The sequence below is a fragment of the Oryzias latipes genome, chromosome 7 (assembly GCF_002234675.1).
Source record: "Oryzias latipes chromosome 7, ASM223467v1".
NCBI lineage: Eukaryota > Metazoa > Chordata > Actinopteri > Beloniformes > Adrianichthyidae > Oryzias > Oryzias latipes.
In genome coordinates, this window is record NC_019865.2 from 12,330,722 (window position 1) to 12,346,636 (window position 15,915).

The 15,915-nt window shown below is 39.7% G+C and overlaps 2 protein-coding genes across 5 annotated transcripts; both read left to right on the forward strand.

Annotated features, from left to right (window-relative positions):
- Positions 1 to 1,184: 1,184 nt before the first annotated feature.
- dnajc22 (DnaJ heat shock protein family (Hsp40) member C22) lies at positions 1,185 to 3,854 on the forward strand. Its single transcript, XM_004070450.3, has 4 exons — positions 1,185 to 1,315; positions 1,715 to 2,300; positions 2,399 to 2,691; positions 2,772 to 3,854. Exons 2-4 carry the CDS (start codon positions 1,751 to 1,753, stop codon positions 2,946 to 2,948), a joined length of 1,020 nt encoding a protein of 339 aa, XP_004070498.1. The 5' UTR covers positions 1,185 to 1,315; positions 1,715 to 1,750; the 3' UTR covers positions 2,949 to 3,854.
- A 685-nt stretch (positions 3,855 to 4,539) lies between these two features.
- eos2 (zinc finger protein Eos) lies at positions 4,540 to 13,585 on the forward strand. Of its 4 annotated transcripts, none has more exons than XM_020704655.2 (8): positions 4,540 to 4,728; positions 6,573 to 6,627; positions 6,705 to 6,812; positions 6,902 to 7,204; positions 7,558 to 7,725; positions 10,269 to 10,421; positions 10,508 to 10,633; positions 10,900 to 13,585. In XM_020704655.2, the coding sequence occupies exons 1-8, from the start codon at positions 4,693 to 4,695 to the stop codon at positions 11,709 to 11,711; spliced, it is 1,761 nt and encodes a 586-aa protein (XP_020560314.1). In that variant the 5' UTR covers positions 4,540 to 4,692; the 3' UTR covers positions 11,712 to 13,585. The 4 variants fall into 4 exon arrangements, with proteins under 4 accessions (XP_020560314.1, XP_020560313.1, XP_020560315.1 ...); XM_020704654.2 differs by having other exon boundaries at positions 4,547 to 5,254; XM_020704656.2 differs by having other exon boundaries at positions 4,547 to 4,675.
- The last annotated feature ends 2,330 nt before the right edge of the window (positions 13,586 to 15,915 follow it).

A 15,915-nucleotide genomic window follows, 5' to 3' on the forward strand; every position in this document is an offset into this window, starting at 1 on the left:
TTACACCGAGGATGAAAATAAAACTAAATATTTACATTGTACATTTCTGTAACTTTTTAAAAATTGTTCATTGTTCATGCAAAATTTAATCTATAAAAATATATTTAATCAAGAACACCACATAAACAGATTACAACTTTCTTTAAAATAGACATGAAAATACAAAACGTTTTACCATTTTAATGCATATGTACACAATTTATACTTACATTCTAATGTTGTTTTTAACATATTCTAGTGGCATTTTTCTCATGATGGGGGACCTGTATAAAAAATGAATATTAAAACTGCATTTCTGAGTATTTCTTTATTTTAATTGTTGTGAATCTGGAGCAGACAAAAAAAAAAGCTATCGACGGACCACAAGTTTCCTTCTCTGCTCCATCCTATTGCACCCAGTTGCAGACAAATAGATCTTAGTACGTCTTTGTTTTCCCCTGTCTGAGCTGGCATCTGGGTTAGAACTCCACTGCTGGATCGCTCCAACGTTACTTACACTTTTGTAGCACTAGTACTGTTAGGTTGGGGATGTGAGGGGCTGTAAACTAGTGGGAGAGATTGTCAAGACATGGATGTCGGGAAGTAGTGAAACAGTCCACAACGTTTTCCACCTCTGAGCCCACAACTCAGAGATGAATTCCTAATGAAGTACTGCCACTCTGCAGAAACTATGTCCTAGAAAAAAACTAAGTTTTACATTTTTTTAATTTTAGCACAATCATAAAAGTAGATCAAAAACTGATCAGAGTGGCACTTTAAAGTAAACAGACTCGTACTTGTCACATCCATCCATCCATCCATCCATCCATCCATCCATCCATCCATCCATCCATCCATCCATCCATCCATCCATCCATCCATCCATCCATCCATCCATCCATCCATCCATTCATCCATCCATCCATCCATCCATCCATCCATTCATCCATCCATCCATCCATCCATCTTATCCGGGACTGGGTCACGGGGGGAGCAGTCTAAGCAAAGATGCCCAGACTTCCCTCACACTGGCCACTTCCTCTGGGGGGACCCCGAGGCGTTCCCATGCCAACCGAGAGAGTAGTCTCTTCAGCGTGTCCTGGGTCTTCCCCAAATATTCCTTTCTCGGGAAAGCATTTCCTTATTGTAGCTGTTGATGTGATCGATGGCCTTTGTTAAGGCAGATTGTGTGTTGAGAGTGTAATAGAACTGTCACAATCCAAAGTCCGAGTGTTGCAACAGCATGCACTAACTTCTACTATCGAACGCACTTGAAAGGATTTCTCTGGATTTAGATTTAAAAAGAACTGGATTTAGATTTAAAAAGAACAAATGAGTAAGTAAATCAGTTTTATAATGCAAAATCAAATGTTAAATTTTTGTATGGACAATAAATTAATTATTTCTGTATGGAAAAGTTTTTTGCTTTAGTTTCTGACCTTTCAGTCAGCATGTTTTTTTTGCGATTCCCTTTAAGCATTTATAAGCTAAAGGATAATGCTTACCATCAGCTAAATCAAATCCCCTCTTATATAATATGTTATTTAACTGCTCTGATGGATTGCAGAGATTAAAAATCTGTTTGAATGTTCTTGCCAAAATGATTTAAACACATGAGTCATCACAGAGCACGGAGGTAGTTAGATTTGAAATTGGAAGGTAACCATTTCGAGAAATATGCAATTAACACACTGACTTTTAGATTAGAAAGTAACTTTTTCTCTGTTTACTGCAGGATGACTGCTCATATCTACAAGTACTGATTCACAAAATGGTAAAAAGCGTTCTGGTGGCCTACGCCCTGTGGGCAGTAGGTGGACCTCTAGGCCTTCATCATCTCTATTTAGGAAGAGACAGTCATGCTCTGCTGTGGATGCTGACATTGGGCGGATTTGGGTTTGGATGGATCAGAGAGGTCATCCGTATTCCGGCATATGTCAGGGCAGCCAATAAAGATCCAGAAAAAGAAAGAAGAAAGGAAAACAACAGGGTGCCCCCACCTCCCGGCCCTGTCCGGTTTGCTGGACAAGTGTGTGTCGGGATGTACTTTGGTGCTGTGGCTCTGATAGGACTTAACTCCCTCAGTTTCTTCTACTTGATTGTCCTGCCGTTGAGTGTGGGTGCAGGGGTTCATCTGGTGTCCAGTGTTGGTGAACAGACCTCAGACCTCAAAAAAACCTTGACAGCTTGTCTCATGATGTCACCAGTGTTCTATGGCAGCACCCTGTCCCCACTTCCCATAAGCCTGGCTGCTAGTATCACTGCTTCCCAGCATCGCAGGTTCAAACCTCCACAGACAACCAGCAGCACACAGAAATTAGGTGAGCTAAGATTGTCCCCTTTATTACTTTGACTACCTGAAAATAGGAGCCCGTCTGAAAGCTGTACTAAAAATGTGTTTTCTCAACTTTTTATTCAGGTCCAAGACTTTATAAGCTCGCTCTTGCCTGGCTTGCCTTCTCTGCCCCAATAGGTTACTGTATTTTTTACAACACCACAGCCACTCTGTACTACATTTCCGACTCTATTGCAGCACTCCTGGATATTTTCTGGTTTCTGCCTTGGCTCAGGGGGTTGCTGGAGTACATTCTTTTAATTCCCTATCGGATTCTGTGCGCACTCACTGGAGGGGGATACCAGGAGGAAGCTTGGAGAAAGATTCTGGAAATACTGCTCAAAGAATACACGGAGAAGGAGAAACAGGCCCTGCAGGTGGGCAGTGCACAATGAAACATCAAAATGGCCAGTGTACAGGAACGCGATTTTCATAAAGTGATGTGTTTGTGCTTCAGGTTTTTTCATTAAAGTCAGATGCCTCTCTTGAAGAAATAACTCGAAGCTATAGGGAGTTGGCCAAAACATGGCATCCAGACCACAACCCCAGTCAAGAGGCTGAGGCAATGTTCCTGAAGGTTCAGGAAGCTTATGAGGTCCTGCTGCGCTGGCACAAGCCCCAACGATTCCAATAATGTGCCCGGATTCCTCACTTTTCGGATTATTTTAAAGTCAGGACTAAATTTTTCTTTCTTAAATAAAAACTACAACTTCAAAAATATGAATTGTCTCCGCCCCTTCCTCACACCTAAGACTGTCTCCATCCTGGTCCACAGCCTCATCATCAGTCGTCTCGACTACTGTAACTCCCTCCACTTTGGCCTCCTTCACAAACTTCTCCATAAACTTCAACTGGTTCAAAATTCAGCAGCTCGGATCATAACTAAACACCCCCTCTCCCACCAAATCACGCCAATACTCCAGCAGCTGCTCTGGCTCCCGGTTCCATCCAGGATCTACTTCAAAATACTATCCTGAATACTTTCAAAGCCATCCCTGACCTCGCCCCTCTCCATCTCTCCAATTTGATCCACATTACAATACCATCCCGCTCCCTAAGACCAACATCCTCTCCACACCTGACTGTTCCCTCTGCCCCCCTCAGCACCAGTGGGTGCAGAGCTGTTCTGCCCCAAACTCTGCAACTCACCTCCACTCTACAATATGAATAAAAACTGCCTTCCTTCCTATAAAACAAAACTCAAAACCCAGCTGTTCAAACTATCATATTACTAGTTGTCTCCATCACCACCTTTTTTTTTTGTTTTTCAATTTATTGCTTTTAATTGTGTTTTTATCTTGTCTTAAAACAGTGTCCCTGAATGGTGCTTTTAAATCAAACATATTTGAATTATTATTAAAAATAGGGCTGCACAGTGGCGCAGTGGTTAGCCCTTTTTGCCTCACAGTGAGAAGGACCACTTCAAATCCTAGCTGGGACCCCTTTCTGTGCGGAGTTTGCATGCTCTCCCTGTGCAGACATGGGTTTTCTAACTCTCAACTGGTTTCTCCTCACAGTCAATAGACATGCTTCATTGGTTGATTGTTTATTCTACATTGTGACTGAGATGGGTGTGTAATTTTGTGGCAGGCTGGCAACCGGGTGTACCCCGCCTTTTTCCAACAGTGGCCAGGGTTGGCTCAGGGAGCCCGTGACCCCCAAAAGGGATATAGTGGTTTAAAAAGATGGATTTTCAATAGAACATCGTTTGCTTCATAACCTGTTGCTAACCTGATGCACTTTTCAATGGAAAAACTAATTTTTAACCACCTGATTTTCATTCAAACTGCAGTTTGCTGCCACCTTGTGGCAACACAAAGGTACTGTCAGAACAAACCATTTTCATCATGGCAAGTGAGCAGCATTTAATATTTGTGCGGCTAATTTCAGGAGATTTTTTGTTGTTTTTAGTTACTATGTTAAACAAAATTAAAAAAAAATCATATATATACAGATATGCATCTATTTTACATGAAGGTTAGCAGATTTTCTTCTGGATTGCAGCATTATAGTCTCAAAACATATTATTTGGCAGCATCACGTGTTGTTTCTTGTTCAAAATTTGTTCAATTCATCTATTCTTTGCCCCGGAATAATCTTAAATATCGATGTGTTCGACAATCCCTGGATCAGAGACTCTGTTGTGCACGGGCCCGGAAGTTGTTGGGATACGGATTCCCAGGTATAAAAAAAAGGAGGAGGAGGGGGGGGGGGGGGTTGGAGCGGGGAAAAAAAGGAAAAAAAATACCAGAGATGCTGTCGTCGCTTGGGAAAACAAACGGCCATCCAGACAATTAGAGAGGAGAGCAGCGATCGGTGGGCAGGTAAAGAGGAGGCTCGCGGACGGCGCCGCAGCGCTCGGTGAGCCATCGGTGTGGATGAGGGAGACAGACGGCATGTTTTTGAATAGTTGGGTAGGTGAATACCGTTTGTCGTGTGGTCGGGTGCCATAGCAACGGATCGTGAGAACTGCTGTAGCCCGCAGCTCAGGTCAGTTTGACGTGCTCAGCGTTGGATGACAGCTCCGTTCATTGCAACTCTCCTGCAACAAATTGCCTCCCCCCGCGTGTCTGGCCGCCGTCTGGAGCGTCCATGAGCTTAAAGGTGTCATAGCGGAGCGAAGCCACCGACTGAGCGGCTCAGCCAAGTCGCCATGGATGCGCCGGCGAGGCACGAGGACTGTTTAGAAATGTAGATTTGATGTCATGCGCGCGCGACCTTTTCAGGGTTTAAAGGGTTTCAGTGAAGTGTTTGGGCTTGCTTTTTTTTTTCTTTTTGAACCCGGGTGCCCTGGTGTGACTGGCGAGTCTCCCGGCTGCATCAGCAGCGCCTGTTGATCTCCATGCGCGGCCAATGCCAGGATATTCATTTTCCCTTGGATGTGTTGTCTCCGCCCCTAAAGTCTCTTATGTCCACTGCTGTCATCCATCTAAGCAGAAGGTGCAGTCTTATCTTGGTTTTAACGCCGTTTGAATCGTGTAAGCTGTTCATGTGGACTAAAATAAAAGAGGCTGGAGGATAAAGATACTGTTAGTCCGCCTGGATATGCGCTTCTCTAATTATTTACTGCTATGTATAAGAGCCTCCTCCGTAAATATAGGAGAATTAAGAATATACAGAAGCATAGCTTCATATTATTATGACATAAAACAATTGGGTTATTTCGTCAATCCAGTTTTGGCCTTATTCATGCATGTTGGGAATGAGATATATTTTTGGGTCACTTTTTGGAAGAATTATACATTTTTTAAGTTTTGATGGTTTAATGTTTACCCAATTTATAGAATAGAATAGAATAGAATAGAATAGAATAGAATAGAATAGAATAGAACTATCGTTGTCACTGTGACACACTCAACCAAAATTTAGGGTTATTTTACTGAGTTAAAATATGGGAACCCAGAAAAAAGTTAGTCCTCTCATAATAATAATAATAATAATAATAATAATAATAATAATAATAATAATAATAATAATAATAATAATAATAATAATAATAATAATAATAAATAATTATAATAATTATAATAATTATTATAATAATAATTATAATTATTATTATACAGATATATAAGATTATAGCTTTTGGGCTAATTTCCATCTTTTGTCTCCAAAGCGGTTGATGATCCCTCAGTAAAAAGACAAGTTCAGTAAACAAAGACCGAGAAGACAACAGCAGACACAGATGGGGTTGTCAATAGCAAGAAATTCACTAAAATACTAAAACCAAGCAACAAAAATGGAAAAAATAGAAATCCAATAATAAATAAGAAATCCAATTTAAACAGGAGGGCAGATGAGACAGAAAAAGCAATAAGTTGGGGTAAGAGGAGTTTTTAGTGTTTATAAATGATTAAAATGAACACATTATTAGTGTTATTTTATAACAATTTTAAGTTTGTGTCTACTGAGTGTGACTTGAAGTTTTTTGCTCTACCCACTGAGGCTCTAACTCCTCCTTCAAAGCTCCTGTTTTCATGTTTTCTATAAATCTGAAGCCCTTTATGTGTTTTTGCTGACACGAGGAGCAGCGTCTACAGGAGGCTAAGCCGAATTAAGGTTTTTCTATATTAGAAAAACATTGAAAAGTCATTGCTTGACATTCTATACAGATTTTTTTTCTGTTGTTGCCACTACTACTTTATATTTTATTTAAAAGATACATGTTCTTTTATTTTGAAATAATTTGTTTTTGTAATCGTATTGCCATAAATAAACAGAAATACTCACAGTTTGCCTTTGAAATCTCCTCTTTCAGGCATCTGGTGAGATAATGAATGCTGATGACTGCAATGGACGCTCATATGCAAAAGGTAAGGTAAAGTTGTGTTTGGATATGTTGTTCCCACACTTCAGTGTTCACTGACACTGGAACATTTTTGATTTTCAGGTAATGGGGGAGACTCATCAGCTGAGCAGGACTTATATGGCAGCTTGCAGGGCCCTTCCACGAAATCCCCCAGCAGTCGGCAGTCCTCACCGCGCCGCTCCCTCAGTGGTCAGCTGGAAATTCATCAGTTGCTGCCATGATTTCTTTACACCGAGTGTAGAGTTTAACATGTTTCACTTTGCTTTCCACTGAAAAAGCAAACTCCATCAAGGTTGAGATGTGCAGTGATGAGGAATCATCAGGTGCTCCCCAGCCGGAGATCAAAGAAGCCGTGAGGGTTGACGGCAGGAAGGATGACCGACGGGACCCCACGGAAGAGGGGGCTTCTGAGTTTGCTGGTGTGAGAAGAAACAGAGCAAGCATTTACAATGACCTGGCCAGTCCCAACTCCACCTCACCAGGGCCTATTCGGCTGCCTAACGGCAAACTTCAGTGTGAAGTGTGTGGCATGATCTGCATTGGACCCAATGTGCTGATGGTTCACAAGCGCAGCCACACAGGTGAGAAGACAGCGAAGGCTGCACTCATGAAAGCAAAAAAAAAAACAGGTTTATGCAGAGATGGACTTAAAATACAGATCCGAATCACATTTAAGTCTGACAGTCAGGGATTTGAAATGTGACTTAAACCTTCAATAATTTAAGTTTGGAATATATTAACAACATAATTTCATTTTTTAACATTGTTTTTTAACTCCAGATCTGTCACATCTAACAAAAAAGACCCCCTAACGGGTCCCTGCTAGCTGTTTCCTATGATGACTTGAAGTCACTTGACATGGCATATAGGACTCGTGAGACCCTCTGCATGAGGGCAGCACAAAGGGTTTTGACTCAAATCCTTGTGTGTTCAGGGGAGCGTCCGTTCCAGTGTAACCAGTGTGGAGCCTCTTTCACTCAAAAGGGGAACTTGTTACGCCATATCAAGTTGCATTCGGGAGAGAAGCCCTTCAAATGTCCCATTTGCAATTACGCGTGTCGTCGGAGAGATGCTCTGGCTGGACATCTGCGCACGCATGCAGGTAAAGTAGTCCTGAAGTCATAAAGGTAAACGTTGAAGCTCACATTTGTACCCTGACTGACTGACGAGCAGCTGAAGCCTGGAACTGAAGGGACTGGTTTGTTTTAGAAGACATAAAACGGCTTCTGTTAAACACGTTTTAATGCTTAGTGCTTAGTGAACTTAACTGTGATTGTGATTAAAAAAAGCACCTCTAAATATAATTACTCAAAATAAGGTATTTATGAAGCGTTTGGGTTGCTATTTAAGATATATTTGCTTTCTAACTGCAATATTCAGATGCTGATTTGTGATAAAATCATAAAGAGTTAGTATTTTATCTTACAACAAGATTATTTATGGCCTTTCAAGCGTTTCTGGATGTACTTCAGACATCTACAGCAATGTTCCTCTTGTTTGTGGCTATTGTCCCAAAACTGTAAGAGTTTTAGTAGTGCAGCAGATATTTGGGTTTTATAAATGTGGCTTGCTTTTAGAAATATCTTATTGTAAAGTTCAATGAATTCAAATGCAAATTAGTTATGTGCATACAAATACATGTAGGGAAATGTATTGTACGAGTGTAAGAGCAGTCGTGATGGCGGCCAACCTCATAGGTGCTGGTTGTTGATTACACTTAGGGGGAAATATTCACATCAAGTAATGTTGGTGGCTTTTTGGGTGGTTAGCGTCTGTTCTCCCCATGCATGGCTGCATTTTCTCTTCCTTCCACACTCCAAAACAAAACAACAAAAAACAAAAACAACAACAAAAAATATGCCCTTTAGGTTGAGTCAAATTTTGCCACTTAAATGTGGTTATTTTGTCTCAACGTGGCCCTGCGGTGGACTTGTCAAGTTTTTTCCAAGAGTAGCTGGGATAGGCTCCAGCAACCCCTGTGACCCTGCATAGGTTCATCCATTGATGATGGATGAATGTTGGCATTGTATACATTCTTATGGTCTTTTCTTTTGGAAATTGGGCTTTTTATGTCTATTTCAGTGGTTGTTCAAATCTGAAAACTATATTACCTTTTGTATTTGACCTTTGTTCAAGCAGTTTTTGCTTTTGCTTTGGTACTTTACTTTACTTTACTTTACTTTACTTCCAAAATGTTATAAGAAAAACACCAGTCAAATCATTACCCCCACTAATAACAAAAATCATTGTCAGCCACAGAATCCTCTTCAATTAAAGGAAAAAAAATATTTTGACAGAACCTTAGAAATATGATTTGATTGAAAAGGTGATAGTTAGATGCTTTGTTTTATTACTCCTTGATACTCATTCTACTTTGACACAAAAATACAATACAATAATTAAAAAAAAAATAAACTGATGGGGGTTTAGCAATCACCATCAAGTCTTCTTCATTACAATCATCATGGGGCTCAGACATCAACAACAGCCAATGACTTCATCACTTTTATTTATTGAGTTTTGATGTAGAGACTGAAACATTTCTTTGTATCTATTTTTAAATGGACTAATGTTCACATTGTTTTTTGACATTGTTTTAGTTCTGAATGTAGACCATTCCATGGTTTTACTCCAGTTACTGTAATGCTAATTCTTTTAAACGTTGTTCTAGCTTTAATCATTCAAAGTTCAATGTGCCTCTATACCTGTGTCCTCCTCTTTCAAAAAACCTTTTTGAGGGAATCGGAAGCAAGTTGCATCTTATTTTATATAGAAATTGAATCATCTTGAATGCTATGAAGTCAATTTAATATCTTGTTTACAAACAAATTCTTTTAGCTATTTAGCTCCATCCAATGAATGATTTATTTTGCATGAACATACTTTTGGGCAGCGTTCACCCTCCTCAGATAATTGAGCTAGTGACTTAAAACCTTTTAAAATTATTTCAGCTTTCAATATTTCCTCTAGTTTACAACCAAATATCATTATTTTTAGAGAGCAGTCTTCAGGTTCAAAAGCAGTTGAGCAAGAAATACATTTTTTTATACTGTCAGTGAGCAAAATTCATGAAACTGTTCAACTGTGAAAGCAGTAAAGTCATAAAGTCATTAGAACGGTCCATTTCATTTCTTTGAATCTGACAGGAAGTAGGTCTTCACTGAGAGAATCTTCTGTACAACACACAAAAAAAACCATGACAAAATATGACATTTAACAGTTTATAATAACAGGAAATCCTGCTGAAGATACATGTAAACAACAGGTGTTCAAGTACAGTCTTGGTACAGTCGATCTTGGTGGATGTCTTCTGGTCTCATAGGTTCATTTTCAGAGAAATGATTAGTGCAAACTGAATTTCAGCGAAATGACGTGAGTCCTTCCGGCATCGCGCTTAGATGGAACCGAGCAGTGGAAGGGTTAGGCTTTTTTTTTTTCCATTTTAAGCCACATAGATCAATTTCAGGAATTCCCAATCAAGGGGGGAAATCCAAAGTTTCAAATTTAGCCAATAATACAATGGCTATATTATTTGAAACCCCTCAGGGAAGCAATATATATTCTAGTATGTGTCTTCTTTCAGATTTTATTAGCAGTGATCTTCCTACATATTTTCTCAAGTTAACCTTTCTGGTGACTTTTCAGTCTCTTCTCCGACGGTGGGAAAACCTTTCAAATGCAGCTACTGCAGTCGCAGCTACAAGCAGCAGAGCACATTGGAAGAGCATCTGGAGCGCTGCCATAGCTATCTTAAGACTCTGGACCCCCAGACAGCAGTCAACAACCAGACATCACAAGGTAACCCATTAAACCTGGGGATCAGATATTTAATAGTTCAAGCCGTTTGCCACGTGTGACCTGGATTCTCCTTTGTGTCGTTGAAGAGTCAGTTAATATGGAGACAGTCTCTAAACCAGTACTGCAGCCGTCAAGTGAGAAGATCCACTTTGTGGATAGACTGTCTGTTAGCATAACCAAACGCAAGAGGTCAACACCACAGAAGTTTTTGGGTACGTTTTTTTTCCCCCTACGTTTTAATCTAAGGAAAATAATGCTGTTTATGTAGTTTCTTTTCAAAATGATTAGTTCTAAAACAAGGTTTATCTCTTTGTTGCATTTCTGTAATAAATAAAAGATCACATGCTTGACGGGAGGCAGTAGTAGAAACAGGGTTTTTTGCATCAGAAGTTGTCCAGCAGCGGGCATCTTCGGTTAGATCCCTGGCACACTTTCATCTAACATTGTACTGATTTGTGACCTGTCCTCATTTTTCCAGGTGAAAAGCACATGCACCTTGATCCACCGGAAGCACCTTACGAACTGTCCTCTGGCTCTGAGAAGGAGGGGGACCTCATGAGTTCGCATTCTGCTGGAGACTCAGCTGGACTGGCGGGGTCACACCCCCACTACATGAGTGGTAAAGGTGAGAACAATGAGTCAGCTGCTTTGTCGCAGCTCCATGCCGGCATTGTGGCAGAGCTCCGCACAGTCGTGGGCTCTATCAACAGCAACCTGACTCCTCACGGCCCTCGGATGCACAGTGGAGGTGCTCTGGCCGCGATGTCTCTTGCCCTGCCCGGGCGGGAGACAGGTGATGACCAGCCCTCTGCACACAGCCATACGACCTCGCCCAACGGTTGTCCGGACTCCACAGACACAGAGAGCACAGCAGAGGAGCACAGCACAAGGGCTACAGCTCCTACAAGTACCTCCAACCACCACCACCTCCACTACCAAGCCCCAATTCTGCCCCACTGCCATCCAACCTCCAGCCCCAACCAGGCCAAAGACTTGGATACATTATGGGAGAAAGGGGGTTCTGTGCCTCCCTCCGTGGTAAAGAGGAGCCCCGTCTCCCCCTTTTCTCCCAGGGACTCTTTACAGGTGTTAGACAAAGGTGGCAGGTCAGTTCGCTCCTTCTACTGTCGGCACTGTCGCATCCTTTTTCTGGACCATGTCATGTTCACCATCCACATGGGCTGCCACGGCTTCCGACAGCCGTTTGAGTGCAACATCTGCGGCCACTCCAGCCAGGACCGCTACGAGTTCTCATCTCACATCAGCCGTGGAGAACACCAGGTGGGCTGAGGACACTGGATCATTTGCATGCGGACACCTGTTGCTCTCCTAAGTTTTGGGCTCACGTTTGTTCTGCACCAGATCGGTTCCTTTAAATCCTGTGTATAGGTAAATGGATTTTTAATTTTTAATGTCAGAGATATATACAGAAATCGAATTTAATGCACCGCTTTAGTTCAGTGGAGGCAAATGACATTTGACCATTGATTGCACTCCCAAACGAAATGGCAAAACTCTTGGGTTTTGCGATAAAAGTGCCTTTTTTGCGGATTTCTTTTCACAAAAACTAAAAAAAAAAAAGGATACAAAAAAGATAGAAAAAGGGTGCTTACAAATCTCAACTAGCCATCTTTTTCCTAATCAGTTTTAAAGTAGTTAGCTGCTTTAAAGATCATGTTCACATGCAGTTGTGGGATGAAAAAAAGTTTGGTTTGCTTTTGTTGCTAAAGAGGTTTTTTTTTTGTCTCGTCTGTCTAGTGTGTCAGGTAAGCTTTATATGCACTGGGAGCTTTGTGCCTCGGGGTGGGAGAGAGACTTTGGTCTTAGACGAAGCACAGAAATGGGTTGCCTTAACTCCTACCGTATGTAGGAATACATACTGTTTACAGCGTGGTTTAACTGTGTTTGATATCAACTTTAAAGAAGAGTGAGCAGACAAATCATGCAGAACATGAGGGTATCAGGGGCTCCAATCTAAAGTTCCTTGTTTTGGATTTTTAAAGTGAGTCTAAGAATACTGGTGCAGAGCAGACCATGAGTCAAGTCGTGCGTACGATCTCCGACTGAATCAGCCAGGGGTGCTATACCTCTGTGTTTTCGGGCCCCCTGCTTATAATCTTCTTTTGCTGAGGTACTTAATGGCTTTATGAAATCATTTTTTTGTGGTTGTTCTACTGCACTGATCAACGACATCAATCACAATAACAAACAGATTTGCAACAGCAGGACATTTTATTGACAAAGCCGGCCTTCTGTCATTCCTCACGGCGCCACGCTGTGTGGTTTTTCTGCACTGGAGTCTGCTGCAACGTGCGATCGAGATCCACGTCGGTTTGACTTCAAACTGTTCTTTTGTCGTTTTGCAAGTTTTGAACAATTTTCACAACGTAAGTGTGTTTTAAGAGGTTATTTAAAAGCCAACTGACAAGAAATCAGTTTGGAGTTGTTCATTTATCACCTGTGATTATCTATTTGGTGTTGTTTGTTTCAGCCTTGGTGTGAGCTTTATTCCAAATCTTATCCAGCATATTCCTCAAGTCCAAGAAATGTTACCTCCTGCTTCTTTATAGCACCCAAATACCTTATTGCTACAGTTTGGTGAGTTTTTTGATAATGTTGATATTAGGATTATGAATGAGACCAAACTCAGTATTCTTACTTGTTATTATTGTGGGTTTGCTGCTTAATAGTTCACCTTGAATTCCTTTAATAGCAAGCAAAATGTACTTGAAACAGTAAAAAAAAAAAAAAAAAAAACTAAGAATGCACTTGGGTTCTGTAAGTGGAGAAATGTGTGTGTGTGTGTGGGTGGATGTGTGCACAGGTGTGTGTGTGCGTGTGTGTGAGTGTGGATGGAAAACTCGGCGTGTGCTCGTCATCTTCTGCTTCTACCTGACTTGTGAATTATTTTTGAAACGTGGAGTAATTCTAAGAAACGAAAAACGAGGCATGGGTTTCTGTCTCCTTTTGTGGAATCAATGTTCTGAAATATTTTGTTAATGGTGTGACATGAAGAAACACTTTACCTCAAAGTTCAAGATGTACAACTGCCTCATTTGTTCAAAAAGTCACGTTGCTTTCTGAGATGCTTTTGCAGTTTCAAATGCGTGCCCCTTGATATTTTCAAAACTTTTTACTGTCAATAAAGTTACATTTATTGTAAAGGCATTCTCTTCCTCTTTTACTCATCATGCAACAATCAATATAGCCAACAGCAGCAACAATAACATTGAAATATTTATTTTACTTACATATCATAGGAGAATGAATTTTACATATATATGTCAAATTAATGTTCTAAATTGTAAAGTTTCAATATACTACTAATTGTACAATGTCCTTAATTGACTAATCAACAAATCAAATTTTACTATCATATCCATCTCATAGAGTTTCTATCTGCACAGCAAAATGTACAGTAAGGCCGTCCGGCTGTGGTTTGGTGGTACATTCACCCTAATCTGCCAGTAACAGCTCAAAGAGACTGAAAATAGTGTTTTTACAAAGTATATTTTGTACACTTCCTTCTGTAAATTTTTGCTATTTTGGCCTCGGGTTAGAAGCCAAACAACATTCCATTACCTACACTTATAGATCTGTAATGAGCAAAAAGTATTTTGATCTAATCTAATAAAAGCATAATCTTATCCAAAGAAGGCTGCATGACATATATTTGTGTTAATTTGACTTCAAGACTTAGTTACCTTTAGCTCATAATTGTGATCAGACAAACTCAGTATATCAATCTAGAATGTTTAGAAAGCGTAGGACATAGATTATATCATTCAAATTATTGCTTTAACTTAAATAAATAACTATATTTTCATAAAGTCAGCAAATACCAGACTCCATGCATTTTCTTAACCGTCCAGTTGATTAATGCTGATTGCAAATACACCACTGTGCAAAAAGATATTTTACTTGATTTACCTATTTGTGAATTACTTGTGTGGTATTTCACTTGATGAAATGTTTAGATTTTGCAGAAATATTCTTTCTTTGAGTAAAGTTTAATTCTAAACCATCTTTGTGAACCAGCTGTAGCGTGTGCTGGTAATGAAGTTAACCTGAAACCCACATCTTTGCTGCTCATTTGACCTTTATGTTGAGACTGAAAGTCCTTTGTTGTAACCGTTTCTGGTTAGTTTTGACCTTTTTTTCTTCTTCAGCGGAAAATCTCTTTTTTTGCACATGCAAGTACAATCCAGATGCTTTTCATCATGTAGAAATAAACATATAAAGCTTATGTGCACATTAATTAACATGATGCATGAAACCTTGTTTTAATGCCTGCCCCTCCTTGTCTGATCTGTCACCTTTGTGTCTTTTATATTTGTTTTTATGTTTCTCACTGTGTGCATGTTTTATGTATTTTAAATGATTGTTTATTGTACATGTATATTTTCTATTAATGTATTTAATTCATGCTTTGAAGTTTTTAGGTTGACGATTTTAACACCGGTCCGGGGACTACAGATGAAAAATAGCCTTTGGGCTAATTCTGGCGCATTGCAGCCATGCTTTTAATGAGCACTGTCCCTATTAAATAACTTAATAAATTAAATAGAATTGTTTTACACATTTGCTCTAAAGAGTAAATGTTCGTGCTCAAGATTCCTGGATGACATTGTCTCAGTCAAGGGAGCTATTAAAGTTTTTGATTTTTTTATATCAAAGTCACACAAACCAAAATAGAGTTATTAAGCCCTCAAGTAAACACATGGACTATATAATATTAAATGAGAACTCACTATTACTATTAAATGTTTTTTTGTGTGTTTAAACCTTGGTATATTGGTGCTCAGATTTTCATTTTTAACTTCTCAAAGGATAAATAAAAAAGTTAGTGTAATGGAAAAAGGTGCAAAGTAAACTCCAGACAGTGAAAATGTGGCCTTTGCCCTTTGTAACCCTTGTGCTACCCTAGGCACTTTAACATTGGGAGTTGGGTCATCTAGACCCACTAGACAGTGCGCTGAACTTTTTTTCTTCATTCATTCATACATTCTCCTTAATTTAGCTAAATGATTAACTATTCCTCCAAAAAGGCATTTAACCAAACCAACCGTTTGAGATTGTAATTTGTAACGGTGTCCACTAGATGGCAGTCTTTTACATGTTTTCCTACTGATCAGAGCCTCTGCACTCCGGTGTCTAAGGCAAAGTGAGGTCAGTTATCATTTGAGGACACACAATAACACACACTAATAGAATAATACAATACCTAGAATTAATTACAAAATCAGCTGATATTCTTTCTATAGATGGTTTATGAACATTTGTTGAGTTATGATATATTGCATTTTGAAATGAATTTGTTCAATAATCTCGTTTACTTCTGTATGAGAAAGAATGTCTATTTATAGGTCTCGTAAAATCTTTTAAAGAACTCAAAAATGTTGGAAATGTAGGTTGAGCGTAGAATATGTTTATGTCAGAGTTAACTTTCAGCCGATCAAAAGTAAATGAAAATCCAAGGTGATCAATACGTCAC